Source organism: Eublepharis macularius, chromosome 10 (genome assembly GCF_028583425.1).
Source record: "Eublepharis macularius isolate TG4126 chromosome 10, MPM_Emac_v1.0, whole genome shotgun sequence".
Taxonomy (NCBI): domain Eukaryota; kingdom Metazoa; phylum Chordata; class Lepidosauria; order Squamata; family Eublepharidae; genus Eublepharis; species Eublepharis macularius.
The window spans coordinates 16,160,066-16,184,559 of NC_072799.1; the positions used below are offsets into that span (position 1 = coordinate 16,160,066).

Genomic DNA, 24,494 nt, shown 5'->3' on the forward strand with positions numbered 1-24,494 from the left:
AATCAGGTGACTGTTTTGTTAAAATGAACTGACTGCCTGCAAAGAATCGGGGGGGGGGGGTGGAGAAACAATTCACTCCTTTCCAACTCTCCCCTTCCAGAATGCAATCTGCTCTCTGGGGCTTGAGATGCTAATCTCACCCTTCCCTCCTTTTCAACATTTCTGGGGACTCTGGATAACTTTGTCACTCAGCACAACTACCAAGCCCTGGCAATCTTCCCTACCTTCCACTGCCATGCATGCATAGGCATAAATATATAAAAAATCATTAATATATCACTATAATTCTATGCATTTCATGTGTTTAAAACTGGTCTATGTTGGAACATAGAGTTGCCAGCCTCCAGGTGGTGGTTGGAGATCTCCTGGGATTGCAACTGATTTCTAGGCAACGGAGATCTGTTCCCCTGGAGAAACTGATTGCTTTGGAGGATGCACTATGGCATTAAACTCTGCTGAATTCCCTCCCCTACCCAAACCCCCTCTCCAGGCTCCACCCCCCAAATCTCCAGGAATTTCCCAGTCTGGAGCTGGCAACCTTGTTTTGGAATTGTTGTGTACTGGGCCGAGCAAGGCCTCTAAAGTAGTTACTGTATTGATTGTAATGCACTATACTGTGTTGAGCTTGAGGTTCAGTCAAGGCTCCCAAAGCCTGCATTCTCATTGGTCCATAATCCCTGCAATATCACTGGTTACTTTCTCATGACAGCAGCCAATCGGTCCTCTATAATAAAGACCAATCAGTGGCCTGTCTACTTCAAACAGTGTATATAGTTTATGCAGATGATGGTATTCTAAAATATGTATTCTCATTGGCTATCAGTTATTCTGGGGGTGGAGCTGCTGTATATATATTGAGGACTTCTGTTCAGTCTGTCAGTGTGTGTTGTGTTCCTGCTAAATAAAGAGCTATTGAATCACCTCGTGTCTGAACCCACTATTTAACACTGGCGACGAGGATGGGATCTCTGATTGGGTATGCAGCCCCAATACCAGAGCGATATCACTAACAAGGTGCTTGGGTAGGCAGCCCCAAGACCTAAGCTGAAATCTTAAGCGTGAGGAATTGTCACCTCCACCATCCGACATACGCTCGCGTCGTCCAGAAGGCAGACATGGCCGCTAAGGGCCACTTCGAACCGTTTGACTCAACAGCCGAGGACTGGGAATCCTACATTACCCGCTTCGACTTCTACCTTGAGGCGAACAAGATTGAAGACACAGATCTCGCGAGAGCAACGTTCTTCAGCGTGTGTGGGCGTTCCACGTTTGATATAGCACGGGCACTAGTGGCGCCAGCCCAGCTTCAAACTACAGCGTTCAACACAATAAAAAACAGACTCAAGGAGCACTTCTCACCACAGCCATCTGAGATAGCCTGCAGACATGCGTTCTACAGCCGAGACCAGGCGCAAGGTGAATCGATAGCGGCATTTGTCACAGCCCTCCGACAGGCAGCCAGACAATGTAACTTCCCTGTCCTTGAGATGGCACTACGTGATCGCCTGGTGTGTGGCCTTCGTGATGAGAAGCTACAGCGCCGGCTTTTCACGCAGAAGAACCTCGACTTCCAAACAGCATTCAAAGAAGCACTAGCAGCTGAAGCAGCAGACCAGTCCACCCGGGAGGTGCGACGTTGGCGGAGTCCAGACCTGCCCCTGAACGAGGAGCCAGTCCACTATGGAGATTTTGACAGTGGCTCTGAGGAAGAAGACGGTGTGCACAGATTCCATGCAGTGCAAGCCCAGCACTCTGAGAGGCAGCCATACTACGGTTCCCCTTGTTCTAGTTGTGGGGGAGACCACGAAAGAAGGAAATGCCGGTTCCGGGATGCCAACTGCCGGGCATGCGGAAAGAAGGGCCACATCGCTCGGGCCTGCATAACTGTCAGGAAAGGAGGCTCTCCGCAGCAGTCTCCTCGCCTCACTCCGCGCTGCCAAAGGCCAGGAGGAAGAGAGTGCCAGCTGAATGAATGCCACACCACAACTGTCATCATGCACACACAAGCAGGCAACAAAGATAAGATCTACACCACGGTTTGTATTGAGGGAACACTGTGTGTCATGGAGGTTGACTCCGGGTCAGCGCTCTCAATTGTCTCCAGGGACACCTACAACCGCCTGTGCTCCAAGGGCAAGAACCAGCCGCTCAAGCCCAGCAGTCTACGCCTGATGGATCTCCAGGGTCGTCGGGTTCCAGTGGTTGGAGCTGGCCGAGTTGTGGTCGGCTACAAGGACTTTCACGGCCTCCTTCCTCTTGTTGTGGTTAAGGGGCACTGCACGAGTTTGCTGGGACTTGATTGGTTCAAGGCATTGGGCATCCGCGTTACCGGAGTCCAACAAGGCAGCCAAGCCATAAGCAAAGCGGCACACAGCAAGTTCCCTGCCAGGCACGTTTCATCAGGGCGCCGCAAAGGGCTGCCCGTCTCCACGCCAGCAGTGAGGACAAGCCATTGGAAGGAGCATCAGGTCCACTCTGCACTCAATTACATCAGCTTAAACTGCCTTGGCTGCTATGGGAGCAGAAACAGAACCGGGACTTTTCTCCGCAATCCACGGCCTCAAGTGGCTCGCAAACTCCCACAAGAGACTGCACCTCCAGAGCAAAGCCAGCAAGGAACACGGGGCTGTCGGCCCCAAAGAACTCTGGAGCGACTGCACCGTGCAGGCTCTGGCAGGCTCACCTTTCCCCATTCCCACTCCAGGACTCTGTTGGCATCAGGTAGTTCCACACTAGGGGGGAAGGGGTGTGATGTATTGGTCTCAGGGCCTCTAATGTATTCTGGCTCACCTTCCCCAGCCTATCTGCGAACAACAGGGTGTTCCAAACTAAGGGGGGAGGGGTGTTGTGTACTGGGCCGAGCAAGGCCTCTAAAGTAGTTACTGTATTGATTGTAATGCACTATACTGTGTTGAGCTTGAGGTTCAGTCAAGGCTCCCAAAGCCTGCATTCTCATTGGTCCATAATCCCTGCAATATCACTGGTTACTTTCTCATGACAGCAGCCAATCGGTCCTCTATAATAAAGACCAATCAGTGGCCTGTCTACTTCAAACAGTGTATATAGTTTATGCAGATGATGGTATTCTAAAATATGTATTCTCATTGGCTATCAGTTATTCTGGGGGTGGAGCTGCTGTATATATATTGAGGACTTCTGTTCAGTCTGTCAGTGTGTGTTGTGTTCCTGCTAAATAAAGAGCTATTGAATCACCTCGTGTCTGAACCCACTATTTAACAGGAATGAATACCTTTGAGGTCATGACTTTATCCTGAATGCTGAAAAATACTGGTTGCACTTAAAAAGGACAGAAATTTTGCCCGTTCTGGAATATGAGGCATGATTCATGCTGCATGAAGTAGGAAAACACACCATGAGATAAAAATATATAAAAAGGAATTCATGATACTGGCTCCATCACTAGGATTTCCAGGGCTTTTTTTCTGGGAAAAGAGGTGGTGGAACTCAGTGGGTTGCCCTCGGAGAAGATGGTCACATGGCTGGTGGCCCCGCCCCCTGATCTCCAGACAGAGGGGAGTTTAGATCTATCTAAACAATCTAAACTCCCCTCAGTCTGGAGATCAGGGAGTGGGGCCACCAGCCATGTGACCATTTTCAAGAGGTTCTGGAACTCTGTTCCACTGCGTTCCAGCTGAAAAAAAGCCCTGAGGATTTCTATTGGTGTTTCGTCCCCCTAAAACTAGGTTCTTGTGTCTTTAACAGATGAGCAAGAGGTGGAAATTCCGCTAGTTCCCCCCATTTCTTCATCTATAAGGGGAAAGTCCTGCCAGGAAAAAGAAAAGAGTTTAGACCAACTATATATAGTATCTTTCTTTCTTAGTGGACTACACAACCTTGAACGGTGGCAGTTCTGGAAACTACCTTCCAAAGAAATTTCCTTCCATCTGCAGCAAAAAAAGAAAAAGAAAAAAATGATGGCCTCAAATCTTACTCCTCATGTTCACATCCAGCTCTTGCCACTCCTTATCTATCAAATGTTTTATAGATAAAATGTGTCAGCCCTTCCCAAAATAAAAAGTGTAGGTGTATACTCAGCAGAGAGAAAGACACACAGAGAATGTTAAGAACAGCAAACATTTTTGTCTTTAAAGAGGGATTTGACGAACCGTTCATACTTCAGGGTAGGAAAAACAGACAGACGGAAGGAGATGGCCTTGAATCATGGTTAAGAACCTTCCTCTGTTGTGGTTGAGTTCGTGATTGTTGGAGAAGGTGAGTGATGTGTAAGGACTCTGGTGAAGAAATACGGGGAAGTCATTTTTTCCAGAGACTAGGGCAACAGTATTTACATAGATGCAGAGGAGTTAGCCGTGTTAGTCTGTAGTAGCAAAATCAAAAAGAGTCCAGTAGCACCTTTAAGACTAACCAATTTTATTGTAGCATAAGCTTTCGAGAATCAAGTTCTCTTCGTCAGATGCATGATCCCAACTGGTCAAATACAGCAGAGGAGGGGAGATAGGGGAGAGGAGACATATATCAGAAGGGGACAGGATGCAATTAGCGGGGAGGCAACCAAAACATTCCTTTGCTAGTAAATGTAAACATCTCCTTTTGGTGTGGAGTCAGTTTGCCGTGTTAGTTTGCTGCAGTAAAAGCCTCCAATTCCTATGTAGTATAAGCCTTCGATAACCACAGCTCTCCCTGCCAGATGCATCTGACAAAGAGAACTGTGGTCCCTGAAAGCCCACACCAGGCGTCACTGGGCTCCCCCAGACCACGCCTCTGTAAAGGAAATCTGTTACCTGTGATAATGTGATAACCATTCATAGTCTCTATTCAGTCCCAGCTTGACAGAGTCAAATTTACATAGACAACTTATTTCGCATCTCCCAACAGCAGCTACAGTAGAAACTGCTATCGACAGGAAAGGTCAAAGTAAAAAAACATGCAGCTCTCAATGCAGATAGCTACGGGACCATATGATTGCGGACAGGCTGCCGCACCAAATAAGAACATCTAAAGGCTTAACCAGGAACTTTTATGTCACCTGTCTTATGCTGATGCATCATGCTCAAATATGGCTGTAGCCAATAAATACCATTTTTTTAAAGCATTCATTCTTTGTCATTTGCTTTATGCTAGATTGTAATGCATGCATCTTATTTAGATCTTAAAATGTTATTGTTTCCTTTATACGGTTATTGATTTGGTTTTCTTGTTTGTAGTTTTTTGTTTTTTTTTTAATTACAGAATTGGTAAAAAGGTTTTAAAAGATGTCTTTCATCTAAAAGAAATTAGTGGGGATTAAGCTACAAAGTATTTCCTTTGAAAGCAAAGTACTTGAAGAGAGAAATTACTCTCCTTCTCTTATGATACTTGAACAAGGGGTCACCGAATATTGAAGGTTATCGGCTGTAGATTCAAGACTGACAAAAGAGGGTATTTCTCCATGCAATGTATAAGTAGCTTATGGGATTCATTCCTCTGGGAAAGCCAACATCCAGCAGGGGCTATTACCAACCTCTTAAGAGTTGAATCGTCTGCTTGTTTTCTTGGTTAATAATTTAAAAACGTGCAAAAAATATAGTAATCACTGTCCTAGCCCCAAACAGGCCCTAAATAAGTAACGCTCAACAAAAATACTTTTCTTTCTGCCCTCTGGATGTTTGGAGGTGCGCCCCAGCTTCTCATACAAGAAAAATGTCTGTTTACCAGTAGCATATATCCAGCATAAGGTCTTTAAAATAGGTAAGCACAAAGGATTTTTATCCAGAAGTGGTTTAATGCAACAGATAAAGAGCAGCCTTATTATTAGGAATCCACCTCACCTGAAATATCCAAACATAAAAAGAACGTACTTCTAAATCAAACTAAAAAGCAAGCTCTCTTTGTTGCATTATGTTATAATGGGACAAGGCAAATATATGTTTTACACACCGTCCTAAACCGACAGTGCAATCCTAAAAGGAGTTACTCCAGTTCTAAGCCCATTGATTTCAATGGGCTTAGATTGGAGTAACTCTTCATAGGATTGTACTGTCACATCAGTCGCAGCTCTGAACATCTTTTAAGAGCCTATTTCAAGATGGTCCCAGCCAGATGATCTCTTGGCTCCAGCTAATCCACATCCACCAAGACAGAACCTTTATTGGCATAACCGTAACAGTGTCAAAAACAAGTGGAGCAGCTAATCCACATATTAATAACAGTCATCCAAAAGAACAAATAGGCAAAGAAAGCAATTCAAGTCTGCCTTAAGCAAGCACAAAATCCTTCAGTACTGTGCAAAGGGGTCTCAGAGATGGTGATGGAAACCAATCGATAACTTAAATGTCAGAGAGACAGGCTGCTAGAGGCAGGGCTTGTGAAAGGTCAATCGGGGGATCTAAAACATGAGATTTCCATTCCCCATCTAATGAAGCTTGATTTAAATTGTGAGGAAGGACAGAATTTCTACTCAATATTCTTCCACTAGGCAAAAGCTGATTAGCTTTTACATTGTGGAATTACAGGAGGGTAACGTGTTGGTTACGTAGGTTACAGACACTGGGGCATATATACTAAGACAGACAAGTTAACTTTACCACCTTGGAGCTTGGATGATCTTAAAATGCAAGTTAGTAGTGTGTCAAGTGGTGGTAGAGAGTGCCTCCAAGTCAGAGTTGACTTATGGCGACCCCTTGTGGGGTTTTTATGGCAAGAAACTAACAGAGGTGGTTTGCCATTGCCTGCCTTTGCAAACCATCCAATTACTAACCAAGGCCGACCCTACTTAGCTTCTGTAGGCCAAAATAAAATTCATCACAGCTATGCATCATGACTTTACTTAAAATTGTGGAGGATGGGTTTATGAACTGCTATTCACCATGGAAGTTTAATAGAAATCTGCACTTCAGAATATCAGGCAGTGGTGATAAATTGAAGGGGTAGCTGGCCATCTTCTTCACGCAGTGCCCAGAAAAATCTGGCTGACTAGTGTTGGAAATGAAACACAGGACCCAAGAGATTTTGATCTGATCCAGTTTTGTATAGGCAGTATAGAAAAGGTAGACTCTCACAGTGCAATAATGGGCTTAGAAGGCTTATAACTCTACTTAGAAAAGAGTCCAGTAGCACCTTTAAGACTAACCAACTTTACTGTCGCATAAGCTTTCGAGAACCACAGTTCTCTTTGTCAGATGCATCTGACGAAGAGAACTGTGATTCTCGAAAGCTTATGCAACAGTAAAGTTGGTTAGTCTTAAAGGTGCTAGTGGACTCTTTTCTATTTTGTTACTACAGACTAACACGGCTAACTCCTCTGGATCTAACTCATTGTTAGGAAGCCTGAACTGATTTTTCTCTTTCTTCCCTGATTGAGGACAATTTATGCGGCCGAATGAGTGCAAAATCCCAATTAGGCGTCATTCCTGTTTAAGCATTTGGAATACTGTGTCCAATTTTGGCTAATGTCTCTCAAAAAGAACTTTGCAGAGCTGGAAAAAGTTCATATGAGAGCAACTAAGATGATTAAGGGGTTAGAGCACTTTTCCCATGAGGGTCTGGGACTTTTCAATTTAGAAAAGAAATGACTGGGAGGGGACGTGACAGAGATTTATAAAATTACGCATAGGGGGGGAAAGAGTGGCTAGAGAGAACTTTCCCCTGCTCTCAGAATATAGAACTTGAGGGCACCTAATGAAGTTGATGGGCAATAAATTCCGGATGGGCAAAAGGAAATACTTCTTTACTCCATGAACTATTAAAATGTGAAATTCACAGCCAGGGGACCGTGCGATGGCCACAAGCATAGATGGCTTTGAAAGGACCAGCTATGCCTGTGGCCATCAATAGATGGAGAATAGTTCTATTAGTGGCTATTAGTCATGGTGATGATGACTAAAGAAAACTTCCACATTCAGAAGCAGTAAACCTCTGAATACCCGTGCTGAAAGAGGCAACGCTGGGGTAAGTCTTTGTCCTCTATGCCCGGTTGTTGGCCCTCCAGGGCAACTGTGTGAGGCAGGACGCTGGACTAGATGGACCTCTGGTCTGATCCAGCGAGCCCGTTCTTAACTTTTTATGTTCTTAATGGCAATCCCTGTGCAAGTGACTTACTACTCTGTTTTCCCAGTGAGTGAAAAGAGCATGTTAGGGCTTAGCTTAATGATCAGCAAATGCATCCCCTGCTCACAACACATTGTCTTTTATGGGACAGTCTTCTTCCCAGTACAAAAACAAAGGCAAGATCTGCAGTCTCCACAATGCACTGGGTGGGAAGATAATTTTGCTGATAAGAGTATAGGCGGAGGCGTCTTCCGCACGGGATACCTGCCCTGAGTTCAGTGCTTTTGGAAAGTTTTTTTTTCCCCCTTCCTTGCTTCCTCACAGTATTGTGGTGCATTTGTGTAACTCAGGTTTTCTCCATTCTTTCTCAACACTGCTTTGCTCTGAAGCTTTGGGGGAAATCACAGTAAAACCAGGATAGCTGTTGGGGGTGGGGGAGGATTTGGATTTTCCGGCTCACATGGCAACCAAAAGCTCTAGAATATCATTATATTGGTATACCATTGAAATGATAGGTGAAGCAGATTCTGTGTGCATTCTCAGATTTAATTTTTTTTAAGTAAGTCTCCATCCTTTCCCTTGCGTAGACAAAAGGAAAAGGGCTTCTCTCTTTGAGGGAAGAGGCTAGATAATATATAAAATAGAGGCCTTAAAAATATAGAGTATAAAATCTGAAAAAGATTTTATAGATTAAAGATTATTGATAAGCAATTTTAGGTATAAGTAATTAAGGAGAGGGAGAGGAGAATATTCCATAAATTAGCTGTATGACCACATATTCTAAATACTCTTTTCTGTTGTAGCTTAAATGTAGTATTCTGTATTTTGTATAAAGTTCTATGCACTTTCTATTACTATTTGTATTTTTTCTTTCAAATAAAATTCTAAAAAATTATTAAAACATAAAAAAAATGAAAGCTGGGAATTCAGAGAACCTGATACACCTGTTATTACAATGGTATAATAACTAGAACCAGGGCTCATTTCGAGGGGCAGCGCGCAGGAATGCAGTTCCAGCAGTTCCCCAAAGAGGTCACATGACAGGTGGCCCCACCTACCTGACTCTCAGCCATTTTGGGCCCATTTCAGCCTGGATTGGGGCCGAAAAATCACTCTCCCACTCAGCAGCGGCCCAATCCTGACCATTTTGGGCCCCTTTTTGGCCATTTTCAGCCCCCTTTTGCCATTTTGGGACCAATTTTGGCCCTGAATGGCCAAGATTGGGTCCAAAACAGCCAGGATAGGTGATGTCAAGGGGTGTGGCATATGCAAATCAGTTATGCTAATGACACACTTCTGGTGATGTCAAGGGGCGTGGCATATGCTAATGAGTTATGCTAATGAGTTCCTCCAGCTCTTTTTCTACAAAATGACCCCTGACTAGGACAATATTCTAGTACTGATATTTTTTTAAAAAATGCAAAACCCCTGGGGGCCTGGAGGTGAACACTTTGGGGGAGATTGGACTACAGGGAAACCTGCCACGTGGAAGCCCTGTTGCAGCTGTGCTTAATCTGCAGCTATAACACCAAGAGGGATACCATGAAATCCCATCCCTGTACAGGGATATTGCTACATACATATTGCTATTTCTCTCTTCTTTACGCCCCCCCCCCCATTTTTTTCAGCATTGAAGAGGGTGTGTGCACAGCCTTCAAATGAACAATTAAGTTGCTGAAAGGAAATAAAATCAAAGCCAAAGAAGTTATGAGCTGACAGGGCATTGCTCTTTGTGGGTTGGACATATTCTAGAAACCATTTTTTTAAAAATGCTGTCTGAGCATTCCCGAACTGATGTGACACAGAGGGGGAGAGCACAGCCTCTGAAAGTAAATGTAAAGCTTAAGATCCAATTGACACATTGGGAAATATCACGTGTGGCATTAGTCCTTCCTAGATTGCGCCACTCGAGTGCAGGCAGGGAAAAGAAGCTCTGTGCAAAAGAAACAAAGAAGTCCTGGGACGGTGGGCTTTGGTACTGCAGTTGCAGACTTATTGCGCCCAAGAAAAGCCTGGCGGTGCATATTAACACAAAGGCAATGGATGGCACTGTAACTAAGGAACTGAGGGGTCACAACAACGTCAATACGCCAAGCTTAGGTGTCACGTAAAAGGGACGTTGGATTGTATCAAATCTGAAAACAGTCAAATTCTCAGGCTTCTCCCAAGCCTCTTTTGCCCTTCAGAACCTTTTCCCTCAACCTCTTCGACTTAAATCCACCCTCACCATCAGTTAAGGGTGTGCACCTGAATTAATTCTCCTTGATCTCTCTTCTTTCTTTCTCTTCCCTAAAGGGCGTATCTTTCCTTTTGTTTATGTTAAATCTGCAAAGTGTCACATGCATTAGCAAACATAATTAAAATAATAATCCTACAGGCGTGGTGACTAAGTGGCAAGGGGGAAAACACTCTCAGCATGCTCAGAGGCACTCCTCCCAGCCTGAAGACATAAGGGAAAGTCACATCTAAAGAAAGGAATCCTGGCATGGAGGATGGTTTCCAAGATTAGCCCTGACTTTGAGCCATATCACAAGCAGAAAAATGGTATTTCCATGATGAAACAGATAAGGCTATTGTAGAAAGCCGAGTAGGATTCACAAATCACAAATAAAATCTACAGTAGCAGCAAGATATGAATGAGAAACTCTTTATGGTTTAATCCGGCAAAAACATCAAGGCTTAGCCATTTTCCTGATGGCTTCAAGAGTTGCAGTTGCCTGATATTTCCATTGCTTTCCTTGATTATTTCATCGAAGGTCTTATTCGTGCTTCCATTAAGGAATGAATTTAAAGTAAGGCACCTGGATCAGTGCTAGAGAGTTAAAAATAAGAAGTCTGTTATAAGAACAGCCTCTGGATTGCAATAAATGAAACACTCCAATCCCAAACTCATTACTTTTTAAAAATTCATTCAAATCAATGGGACTTCTGCCCCTCAATCTGTGACCTTAGAATCAGGGGACAATTTCTGTATTGACTCACTCCCCTCCACAAAACACATTGAGGCATATATTTACCCCCCACCATGTGCACACCAATTTCCCATAATAATTGTGAGAGCAGCTGTGGGTGTTTCACCACCTTTCAGAGCTAGAACATAAATCTAGCACATACTAGGGCTTTGTCAAAAAGTGGGCGTTCACAAGATCGGCAAAACACCAATTGTTCACCTTTAAAGCATACTTTCATTCCAAACAATCAAGGTGATTAAAGGACAGATTTCCCCTCAATCCCACGATTTTGCCCATTTAAGAGCAAAATGGTGATTCTAAGTGACGTTAGGAAATATTCAGATGTTCATGAATATTTGTTCTGGATTAATCAATCTTGCAAACATTCCCAAAGGTGGAAGGAAATTTCCTTGAGCAGAAGCATAACTAAACCGGTAACCTCATAACGAATCCCTTAAATAAAAATCGGTCCTTGATACCGAAGAAAAGCAAACCCAAACTAGGCCCTGTATTAAATGAATTAATCCCCTGGGGACTGCACAGGCAGATACTTAAAAACCGACCCCTGTATTATAAGCGGACGCCTCTTTTCGTCTCCTCTAGCAGCTGGGGAGCAAAACCAAACCAAGCCCCTTACCCCAGACCAGAGTGAAGAGATGGCTCTTGGGAATGAGGAGCAGGGAATATACCGCTCCGACATGGAGCAGGGCCATCAAGATAACATTCCTCCAGACAATTTCTTGCTGCTGTCCAACTTTCCCTTTGGTCCTTGCTGCCATGGCTCCCGGTGAGGTTTCTTCTCTTCCATCACAAGAGGGCATTTTCCTCTCTCCATCCATCACGCTGTCGGCTCCTTGGTTTGACATGGCTGAAGAGAGACCAGCACGCTGAAGGAATTCTCTGTTTGATGGTGTTTAATAATTTGTGTGACGAAGGGATATTCTTGCTTTTCGTCTGGGGGGGGGGGAGTGTCAGCTCTCTGTCCCCCTGATCTTCTTGGGACTGCTTCTTGCAGACGGTCTATGGACGCGAGTCCCAGAGTGCAGCATCTGTTGCTGGCATCTTATCCATGATGCTGCTGTTGAGGCAGAGCCAAACTCCGCACAGCAACAGAGGATGAAAAAAAAAAGGAGGGGGGGGGAGAGAAAGAGAATGAGAGAAAAGACCTGCATAGCTACAGCCAATCAGAATCACATGCGGTGCTCTTAGAGGGGGAGAGAGGGAGGGAGGACGAGAGAGAGAGAATTACAGCATCTCTGTCCACTGTTGCCACATATTGGCCAGACTGAAAAATGATTATATATGTTTCTTCATCCAACAAAGGGAACATATACTTGAGTTATGATGTCTCATGGCAGCTGGTACTTTCAGACCAGGCCTCCAAGCCTTTGCAAGGGAACTGGGCTTGCTCTTGGTGTCACCGAAAATCCTTCACACATACTTCAACTCTGTTTACACTGGCTTTGTACGTTAATGTCTGTTTTTATCCACCTACGATTACCAAAAACACTTTACTAATCAAATACTGGGTCCCCCCCTCCAAATTAGATGTGTTTGCCAAGGATTCCAATTTAACGTTAACAGTTTTAAAATTGCATTGAAGTTTATTGTTTAAAATACAGGAAGGCAACCATACAGGGTCCAAGTATGATATCCGGTGGCTGTAATGAAGGTAAGTGTCAATTCTTATAAGGTTCAAGAAAATATCTGGTGATTTACTCAGGCACCGTCCAATTCAACTCACAGTCTCATGGAGACACAGAAAACAGAGTCATTTCTATCTTACCATAACTTCTGCATCCTAAAGTTGGTCTTATGTTCTTAAATGAAAGTATTTCCCATGCTGAAATCATTCAGATTCTATAATACTAATGCAAGGTTTAATGCTTTCATGGCAACAAAGCCCTGGTCTTACCAGCAGTGGAAAAACCAATTCTGGATTATTCATAGGGATCTTGAACAGACAGTATCGCTTAAGAGATGCAGTTGTGTCTTCCATTTCAGCAAAATTATCCTTGGGGAATTTATTGTTTTTAAAGGTATTTTAAGGCATCTCAGTATGTGTTCTGTAGCACTCTTTGTGGTACTCTTTTGGTAATGCTTACAATACCTAAGTTTATTTAACTGCTATTTGTTAGTTACTACAAACAAGTTTCTGATAGATCTCAAGCCAAGCATTTTTGTATGTTAATTTTTGGATTATCCTACAGATGTTCAAATAGGTGTGATGTACTAAGAAAAGAGCTCCGTTAATTGTTCATTAGTACTGGACGCAGATTGAGTGGAAGTTTTAATTCTGATTTATAAAACATTTACCATCATTACTGTTGAGCACTGATAACTTTGTTATCCAAATGTGTTTAGTCTCCTGTTCAAAGCTTTTGCATTTAGCAATTGTTTTATGCATGTTTCCAGTGTTTTGGGTTATTCTTAATTTTATTTTTATATATACACACATTAAAAGTTCCAACAAACATACAAGACAATCTAGATAAAATGAATATTCATTTTATCTAGATTGTCTCGTATGTTTGTTGGAACTTTTAATGTTTTTTGTTAAGATAATTTTATTTTATTTTTTCTCAGCTTGTTTTGTTTTTCTGTTAGTTGCAGGTTTCAATTCCTCTATTTTTCATTGAAACGGGAATCAATCAGTGTTTGCTCTTTACTCTTCTGGGCTCTAGTTTCAGTTCAAACATGTAACCCAGCACCACCACTTACAATAAAAAATAGGTCAATTGTTTTTTTTGTCTGAGCTGAAATTTAGTAGACCACACCAAAGGCAAGGAGAAAAAAGTGGCTTTAGAAAGCCGTACATCCAACACCAGTGTAAACCAAGTAGGTAGAGGGCCTTTGAATAGCTGATTTCCAGACTACAGAGAACAGTTCCCCTGGATAAAATGGCATATTCAGAGGCCAGACTCTATGATATACCATAGATTCTTGGTGAAATCCCTCCCCAAATTCCCTTTCCACAGGCACCACTACTGGCCCTAACCTGCAAGAACTTCCAAGGCAGCAGTTGGCAACCCTAGCGATAAGGAAATAGCACGTGACAGAAAAGCAAGACTTTGGCCAAGGCAAACAGAAATCAACCGAGGCCTCTGCCCACTCCACCTTCTTCTACTGTGGACAACATGGTTGAGCTTTAACTATAACAAGTATAGGTGTAGATAAAGCAAAACTATGTATACACCCATGGCTAGCAAAGAAAACCATCTCCTCAGAATCTTCTGTGGATCTATTTATCTTATTGTACAGTATTTTAAATAGCTTGTGTCGCTTTAACTTTGTACAGATGCCTTTCCCCCCTCATGAGGCAAGATACAAGTATTTTTAAAATTAAATTAGCAATTGCATACAACAAAACAAGACAAAATAGAGGAGAGGGCTGAGCCCACTCCAGCTCACTGCTGGCAGAGAAAATGGTCTCCACGTGGGTAAGAGGCAGCTTCTTCAACACGCCTCCTCAGAGCATTCAGGCCGCAGCCTACAACGCCTACAGCTGAAGCTCTTCCTTCATTTGCCAGGTTCCCTTACCCTACCTCATGAAATCAAGGAATGACAGCAGGTCTCCTCTATAATCTTGTCATCCCATCTCCTATGGGGTAAACATTATCTCCTGGCATGATATCTTATTGTCTTGACAACTTTTGAAATTAAAAATAAATAAATCCTGGGAACAGCCCGGGGGCGAGGGGAGACCCAGGGACAGAGACCATGTGTCCAGGAATAAAGCCGAGGAGTAAGAGTGGCGCCAACGGAAAATGTTGGGTTGGATCCAATAAGCGTTACTTTCTCCTGGTGAAAACAGGGAAGAGAGGATCCCCTCTGACCAACAAAAAGGCTATGTTGGGGATAAGGGGAGCAGCGTAGAGAAAAGCCATATGGGGTGGGGGCTGTAGTAAGGAGGGGTATTGACCAAGATTGAATGAAAAAGCTGGTTGGATCCACCACACTGTATTCAGGTGAATAGCTGTTCCACATATAATAATAATATTCGATTTATATACCGCCCTTCAGGATGACATAACACCCACTCAGAGTGGCTTACAAAGTATGTTATCATTATCCCCACAACAACAATCACCCTGTGAGGTGGGTGAGGCTGAGTGAGCTCCTAGAAGCTGTGACTGACCCAAGGTCACCCAGCTGACTACAAGTGGAGGAGTGGGGAATCAAACCCAGTTCTCCAGATTAGAGTCCCGCTCTTAACCACTACACCATACTTGCAAGTCACACCAAACAATGTCCTTGAAATGTTTTCCAGAATGGGTTTTATTGCTTAATTCCTTAATAATGTAAATGGTGTAGTGTTCTTACTGACTTGAGTTATATACTCTTTTACTTCTTGCTTGAAATTCCCATCCAAAATAAATTATTCTAACAGTGGAAAGGGCTGACTAGCTTTTCAAGAACAAGGAGTTCTGTGGCACCTTAGAGACTACCCAATTTTTGGTACCAAGAGTCCACAAAGTTCATCTTTTTTCAGACTCAGTTTTTCCAGGTTAAAGGTGAGGGTAACAACGTAGTGGCAGAAGGACCCCAGATAATAATGATATCTCCAGGTAAGTGGAACTCTGACAGAAGCATTGGCATAATCTGTAGTTGAGATCTTGATATCCAGTATGGTGCCCATGGGTACCATAGCACCAGCCAAGTGTATTTTCTGGTGCCCACTTCCTCTCCCCCCCCCAAACAATATATTCCCTGAAGCCAAGACTTCCTTGCATCTCATTGGAGTGGAAGGTGCTTCACAGTACTCCAGGGGGCATCACTTTTGTATCTGCAGGAAGCAGATAAAAAAGCATTGGGAAACAGCTGTAGGAAGATACTTGGCTTGGAACCACCCAATATATTCTGATTGGCCCTGATCCCTATGGGCAGTCATTCTGTGGTAGGCTTCCTTCATAGGCAATCATTTCGGTGGATCCTACTCCCTATTCTCAAAATTCCAGACGTGCCCAGCAGCTCAACAAAGCTAGAGACCTCGGCTATTGACAAAGGTGCATTAGATGGACCAATGGTGTAGTCAGTATAAGGCAGCTTCATGTGTTTGATGTTGCAGTCCTATCAGCACAGTTACAAGGGAGTAAACCTCATTAAACCCATTGAGACTCACTTCTGAAGAATGCATGTAGAAGTATACAGATAATCACTGATGCTACATGGCTACTGGGTTTAGAAAAGCTTTCTTATAGAAATCAGTAACAAATCTGATTCCAGTTGTTAAAAGAACAACTCCATTCTTTATCTGCTAGGAAGCATAAAAGCAGGGGCAAAACACTTTTTTTTATAGTGTTGCTTTGAATTCTCTGTTCCTTTCAAGGCGAGGGAACATCAGAAAGGAAAAGGGAGCAGAAAAGGCAGCCAACAGCTCCAGTGTTTAGAGAAGCGGCTTTTGACACACAATCTTGGCTGAAGAGGGTTAAAGAAAGCCTCGAAAATGGAAACTTTGCTTCTCTTGTCCTGTTTTCCTTCACCCCACCGAAGAGCACCTGGGACAGATATCTAAACTGTTCACCAGTTAGGACAGAACAGTTTGTGCATCGGCAGTACAGGCATTTATCCATTCTGGAAAATGTAATCCACATTTTCTTTAAGATTATAATATTAAAACTCAGATACTGTTGTTCAGAGCACAACTTGTGTGCTCAAGATGCGGTAAGAATTTAGGCCACCTAGCCCGCCCCCGCCCCCTTGCTATTTTACTAAATGATGCCATTCAGTTATTGCTTTTTTCTCTGGCCTCATTTTATCCACTGTGTCACATTCAAAGCTGTCATTAGAGGAGAAAAAAAAATGACAGCACTTCTGTTGTTTTGTATCGTGCTGCAGGATTTGTTAATATGGAGTTCATGAATGTCAAAAGGATGACCCAGATTCACAGACCAATGAAGCCAGTTCAATGGAACTAGAGGACAGCGATACCCAGGGCTGGCGGAGAGACAGAGATGGTCACACTTTCTATTGCAGTACTGACAAGTTATTTGCAGATCAAAAATACGTATCGGCCATTCAATATGAGCAAAAATATCCTTTCATTCTTAAAACAATCCTGATTTTCTTCATTTAGCTAAGAAATATGGGATTATGCAAGAATACAGTGTCCTGAAACATCTTTGAAAAGGACAGATGACATCAACAAGGATTTCGACAGAGTCCTCTCAGCTTCGGATGTTTGGGCACTTACTTGTTAGGAGAAAAACCACAGCAATTCTAGGCTGACGAGCAAACTGTATGCCAGCTCTTGTTCATCCGATCTGGGGCAGAGAGCCAGCAATACCTGTGCAGTTTGCACAGCAGAGGGTATTTCAAAGGCTGCAAGCTCCAGCCTCTGCTCTACTGACTCATTGAGAAGTAGAGGGTTTTTCAGAGGAAGCATCTTTGGGGTGAAGTGACTGAGCTGTAACTCTGAATTTCTCAGCCCAAACCACACTTGCAGTATGAACTCGCGAGGTGGGCTTCTGTCTGGGGTATTGTTTCTTTAAACCTTTCCCTCTCCGTTATGTATCCCATTTATATCACACCTTTGTCCCCACTGGGGATCCATCATTCTCCTCCATTTTATATTCACAACAACCCGGTGAGGTAGGTTAGGTTAAGTGTATACGTGACTCCTCAAGGTCACCCACCAAGCTTCCATGGCAGAGGAGAATTCAAACTTGGGCCTCCCAGATCTAGTCTGACATTATAACCACTACACCATACTGTCTCTTAACCAGGGGTCATTCCGTAGAAAAAGAGCTGCAGGAACTCATTAGCATAACTCATTAGCATATGCCACGCCCCTTGCCACCACCGGAAGTGTGTCATTGGCATACCTGATTTGCATATGCCACACCCCCTGACATCACCTATCCTGGCTGCTTTGGACCCAATCCTGGCCATTCAGGGCTAAAATTGGGCCCAAAATGGCAAAAGGGGGCTGAAAATGGCTGAATTGGCCTGCTGCTGAGCAGGAGAGTGATCTACTACCCATCAGAGGCCCGATCCTTGCTGTTTGGAGACCAATTCTGGCTCTTTTGGACCCAATCCAGGCTGAAAGGGGCCCAAAATGGCCAAAAATCAGGTGGGTGGGACCATCTGACATGTGGCCTCTTTGGAGAACTACCGGAACTGCGTTCCTGCACATTCCCCCTCGGAATGAACCCTGCTGTTAACAGTGAGGATGCTATTCCCTTTCAGCCTTAGCACTTGTGATACAGGATAACCAATACAGGTTTGTTGTACAAATTATTGAAATAAATGCATTTGTTGTACAGGTTATTGAAATAAATGCATCTGGACACTCTAAAATACTACCTAAATGAGAGGCAGCTTGTTTTAGGATAAAAATGTTATAGTTTGAATAAGAGAGGGTGACTGTATGCCAGTCGACAACTAGGTAAGACCCCAGGTTCAGATCCTTACTCGACTCAGCCAGACTCAGCCATCAAGACTGTGGGTTCATTGCTCTCAGAAGGCTGTTTTAAGGATAAAATGGGGGTGGGAGGAGAAACCAATGCACACCACCCTGAGCTCCTTTGGAGGACAGTTGGGATAAAAATCAATCCGAATTAAAGAAAACATGATTCTATTTTTGGTTCAATTACAGTGCAAACCTATGCAGAGTTATTGGAGTCTAACCCAGTGAAATGAATGGCTGCAGTAAGGGTGCCTACGGCTGTCGTGCTCATCTATCAAAACCTGGCATCCTAGCTGGCTTTGATTTCATTACGACTGCAGCAGTGGAGACACAGAAACAAGGGTACCAAAACAGGGGGCGGGAGGGAAACTAATCCCCCCCCCCCCCCAGTACTGAAAGAAATTCTATATGCACAGATGTGGTTCTGGAAATTACAGAGAAACTTTCAGATGTGAAGTAGAAGTCACGACTCAGCTCCCCCCTTTAGAACACAGCATGTCGCAGGCCACTTATTACCCTTTTAATGTGCGGCAGACAGCAAGACAGTAAAAAGCAATTTTATGAAGCATACCAAGGAAAAGTGCGGCGCATGAATGAGCTAATTATGAGCTCGGTCTCCTGAAGCAACTGCATGAGAGCATATAATTAAAACCAAAGTCTTAACATAGGTTTGATGAAAGGCCTTCCGGAATATCCATAGTAAGAAAGCAGAGAGGAGATTTTTTTGAAAAGCTTGCCTAAGTAGAAGGTAGGGAAGCTATAATAGAGCGGGTGCAGTGAAGCAGTTAAAGGAACAAGCAGTCATCCAAAAGATGCCGGTTCCAATCTTGCCTCTGCCAAGACCTCACTGGGGGTTAGGCAAGTGGCTCTCACTCATTCTCTGCTCCCCATTCAGTAATTATAATAGTGGCCTACCTTACTGGACTGTTGTAAGGATTACAAGAAAATAATGTATATAAACCATCTGAATTAGGAATGTGCACTTTAAAAATTGGCATGTTTCAGATTCATGGCAGCTGAGGGGTTGGAGGAGGAGGAAGCCCCCGCTCTCTTCCCTGACTCCCCCTTGACTGACGCCACAGGGGGGAAGCGCTGCTAGGGCCAGTTGTATTTTCCCAAACAACGGGCCTTATTGCTAGTTTAAAATAAAATCGGAAATTGCATTCCGTTCTCAATGTTGTTCCTAGACTGATAGTCTGATTGCTGAGTGACCCAATGTACCAAGCCCTGCAGTATGATTCCCCTTGTATACATAGATATCGTAATAGCGCAAGGACCATTTAAATATTACTATTCCTGATATTTGGCTCCTTCCATACCAGTTTGGTATTTGGATCTTTTTTGGGGGGGATTTCAAAATTAACTCGGTCCATGATTCCCTATGGGGGAATATTACCAGGGAGCTGGAATGGCTGTTTTTGAAACAAATGACACAAAAATTGCAGCATTGCAAGGGGTTACTGTTCACTAAATATCTCCCAAGTTTCAGGCAGATTGGATCAAGGGGTACAATTCTACAGGCCCCTGGACAAGGTGCCCCAGCTATTCTCCACTGTTTCCTCTGGGGGAAATAATCCGTTTTTTTCCAGGGGAAAGAAACCTTAGCCAAAGAAACAACAGTGAGCGACCACAGATCCAAAGCCTCCCAACTCAATAAAAACCAACAAAGTCTTACAAAACCAATGGCAAACCAGAGAACCCCAGCAGAACCAACCTTGCAGCAGACAAAAGGCAGAGACAGACCTGAGCTGCCAAAAACACAAACTCCAAAAAACCTCATCCCAAAGCTGCTTTTAGCCAGGCCAGCATTTCTGTAGGCTACGAGAGAATCCTCCCGATTGGACAGCTGAGCTCCCCCTAACATGTGGATGCCATTTCCCTGTGAGAGTTGCCTTTCTCCCCTCTCCCTTTTTTTTAGCTTGGGAAACCTCAAAAAAAAAAACCCTCCAAGAAAAACAAATTTGCTGCAACCTTTGAAAGGCTGGCCCCCGTTATCCCAAATATTTTGGGGAATAATCAGGATCAGAATACTGGTATATCTGAAAACCTTGGCTAGACTTCCAAATTCCTGAATATACCTACAAAACACTGGTAAGGTATTTTTCAGGTATATTTCCAAACTGGAAACACCAAAGTGTAGATTGAGTTCATTCACCAATTCAGAACAATGTCCCCCCCCCCCCTCCCCACACCACTCCCTAGGAACTGAATAGGGACACAAGATTCTCCTCTCAGAACAGACGCTAATTTTCCACAAGCTAATTACAGTTCACATGGAACCTCATCCTATCTTACTTCTTTGCAACACCCCTCCCACCTTCTGACTCGATAAAGACAATTGGTGTTAAGAGAGAATAGGTATAAAATGTTTTTTAGATGGTATATTACCCCTAAAGGACATTGCAAAAGCTAACAAACATCATAGTGGAAGGTGTTGGAAATGTCAATATAAGGATGCAACATTCTATCATATGTAATAACAACAACATTCGATTTATATACCGCCCTTCAGGACAACTTAACGCCTGCTCAGAGTGGTTTACAAAGTATGTTGTTATTATCCCCACAACAATAATCACCCTGTGAAGTGGATGGGGCTGAGAGAGCTCTGAGAAGCTTTGACTGACCCAAGGTCACCCAGCTGGCTTCAAGTGGAGAAGTGGGGAATTAAACCCAGTTCTCCAGATTAGAGTCCCGAGCTCTTAAACCACTACACCAAACTGGTCTCTTGGTGGACATGTAAGAAGGCAAGAAGATACTGGACAAAAATACATGAAGAGATGCAAAAGATATTAAAAATTCACTTTGAGCTGAACCCTAAAAATATGTTATTAAATATTTTATCTAGTAATGGTAAAGGCAGCAAGAGTTGGATATGCAGCAAAATGGAAGAATCTTGCCCAGATGTGACTGAGTGGATGAACAAATTGTATGAATATGCACCTATGGCCAAATTAACCTCTTATATACATAATAGACCAATCTTAGAATTTTTTTAAAATGGACTTTTTTGACTATGTAGTTAAAATTTAAGAAAAACTAAGAATAGCTATTAGTAGACCAACTGTAAAATTAACATTTTAAAATTTTGAACAGAAAATGCTGAGTGTATGTAAGTAAGGGGATGGAGAGGAGAAATAGTTTGTAGTATGATATGCTGTCATATATTGTTTCTATTGTCTTTGTGCACTGTTATTTTGCTTATGCTATTTTATGCATTGTTTACTCTTTACTGTTTATTATTTTTTTCCCTCTCAAATAAAATGTAAAACTTAAAAAAAAGACTCATCTCCATGCCTTCTCATATCTGATGAGAGAAGCTTGACTCTCAAAAGTTTATACCCTGGAAACTCTTATTGGTCTTTAAGGTGCTACTGAACTTGAACTTCACTCATCCCTATTTTGAACAGTGAAAATGCGAAGTATTATTATTAGAGGAACACAGGTTGTATGTAGTCCCCATTTCTACGTGACTGTGGAAAAGAAACAGAACATAATATCAGGATGGTCCAGCGTGCTGAGTGCCAGACTTCAATGTAGGTTGCAGTGATCGAGTGTGGATATGGATTGATATCACACTAATGCACATTTATATCCTATTTGACGGTATGAAAGACCTGAGACCTTCTTAGGGCCTGAGTATGACCTCTGAGCCAACACAAGGTTTGGCCAGAAGATATGGGATGCTGAAGTTGGAGTCTCCAGTCAAGCAAATGAGGTTTTATTAGGTTAGATCCCTTCAGCATTTTGACTCACTCATACCCAATTCTTTTCCTCTTTACAGCTCCCCTGGCCTTTGTCGATGGAGAACGTAAGAGCCCTGCTGGATTGTTTATTTCTGTATTTTTAAACTGATGTGATCCACCTGAGCCTGCTTGCTGGGAGAGCAGACTACAAAAAGAATAGCAATAATAATAATAGCAATAGTAATAATAGTGATAATAATCGTAATAATAATAATAGGTGGAAAAGGTGCTAGAAAATGAACAAGTCAAGATCTTGTGGGATTTCAGAATTCAAACTGATCGGCACCTTGAACATAATACACCAGACATAACAGTTGTGGAAAATCAAAAAGTCTGGATAATCGACATTGCAATTCCTGGGATGCCAGAATCGAAGAAAAAGAACAAGAAAAAATTATTAAATATAGAGATCTGGCAATAGAGACCACCCGACTGTGGAAGAATGCAACAGTAGTCCCCATTGTCATCAGGGCACTTGGAACCATCTCGAAAAACATTGCAATTCATATGGAAAAACTGCCGCTTTCTGACATAACACCTACAGAACTGCAAAAGATGGCACTACTTGCAACAGCGTACATATTATGCTGATATCTGGTTGATACCTAAGTCTCTGGCGGAAACGTGTATCAGCTTAGCAAGGCCAATCTATAATAACATGTGACCTCTGCTTATTGTTGATTTTGTTTTGGATAATTTGAATAATAATAATAATAATAATAATATAATCCAGCAACTTGTCTCACACTGTGGCCAACTGGAAAGCCAACAGGGCACAGACCCCTAAAGTTGCTGCCTGGCACTGGTATTCAGAGGTTTACCCTTGGCACAGCTGTTTTGCTAGTCAAAGAACCACCACCATTCCTTTCCTCAGTGGAAATGCTGCTTGGATCTAACCAACTTCTATCACTTAAATTTAATTTAGTAGAGAATATGATTTAATATGGAGGGGTTATTCCAGCTATTCTTACAGATGCACTTGTGGAAAAAAAAGCAGATTTATATAGATGCAAGGTATACTTGGCGAACAACGTGAAACCGGTCTGTTTTTGCTAGCTTCGAAGATGCAAAGGAAGAGTGTTTCAGTTTAACATGCAAGAGAGCTGCACAGGCTTTCTTGCTCAAGAGCATGCTTATTTGTTAATTTGCAAAGGCTTCAACTAGCCTTTGAGTTGCCGACAGTTTCCTGCAGTTTCCTATGTATATAATTATAATATGCTGTCCTAAAGCTGACTCATATCCCAAACTAGGATACGAACTGGTGAATAAGAGGGAGAAATTATTCCTTCGAGCTCTCCAGCAACCAAAGCTAATCAAGGTTTTGTCCGAGTCTCCTGATCCTTGCCCCGGCGCCCTCTCCGCTTGCTCCCTTTCATAGTGAGGAAGGAACCTCGGGGGCCTGTGAGGTGGTGCAGGTTGAGGACCCCGGACCATGAAAACATACGACTTTTCAGAAGGAGAATGGGAACCACCACCACCTACTCCAACCTAAAGTCGATTGGAAAGGCCTATGAAGTGACAGTGAAGCTGCCTTATACAGAATCAGACCACAGGCCCATCAGGATCAGTCTTGTCTACTCAGACTGGCAACAGTTCTCCAGGGTCTCCGGCAGAAGGTCTTGCACGTTACCCTGCCACTTCATCTTTTTAAGCTGGAGCTGCCAGGGATCGAACCTGGGGCCTTCTGCACGCCAAGCAGTTGCTCTGCGACTGAGCCACAGCCCCTCCCATGAAGCTGGCATCTTGCGTCAAAAGCCACTATACCCATGTCAGCGCAAACCATGCAAATATATTCATAGCTCTCTTGACTCTACACAAGCAGAAATTCCTTTTTTAAAAAAATCACCTTTTGGTCTAAGGATCCTTGCATGAGATCAATAACAAGAAGCTTGGTAATGATGGCCCAAAACTCAAAAGGTGACCTTGTCCTCCACTACCACTCTGTGCTGCAGTGCACAGACACAAGGGAATGCTGTGTGTGTTCTGGGCCAAGTTCCAAGTCAGGACCTAAGCAGACACCATGAACAAGTCTCTGCATCAGGGATTGCACAATGGACAAGCCAAGATGTAAAGTGTGCGCTAAAATCTGAGCTTCTACGACCACAGTTTTCAGACACGCATGGAATTCCAAAGGCATAATTAGTTCAGTGCTGTGATTCAAGTCACCAACTTCATTGCTGTGTTCTAACTATCTATCAAGAGCAACTTTAGCACAATTCTGATTTGGTTTTTCTGGTGCTCATCTAAAACAAAAGGAAGCCAGGCTCACTGGGGTTTATATTTTTCAAGCTTAAAGGACACACCACGCACACATACACACGGGCCCAACTGAAATGTAGCTAACAACGATCAACGCAATCTTAAAAAGCAAGTACACGCATA

General features: G+C 43.1%; 1 protein-coding gene across 1 annotated transcript in view; it reads right to left on the reverse strand.

The window, feature by feature from the left end:
• SCD5 (stearoyl-CoA desaturase 5) overlaps positions 1 to 11,824 on the reverse strand; it is a 58,852-nt gene extending 47,028 nt beyond the window's left edge. The window contains exon 1 of the mRNA XM_054990274.1: positions 11,596 to 11,824. Coding sequence (XP_054846249.1) covers positions 11,596 to 11,824 — 229 coding nt within the window. The remainder of the gene's footprint in view (positions 1 to 11,595) is intronic.
• Between the last annotated feature and the right edge of the window lie 12,670 nt (positions 11,825 to 24,494).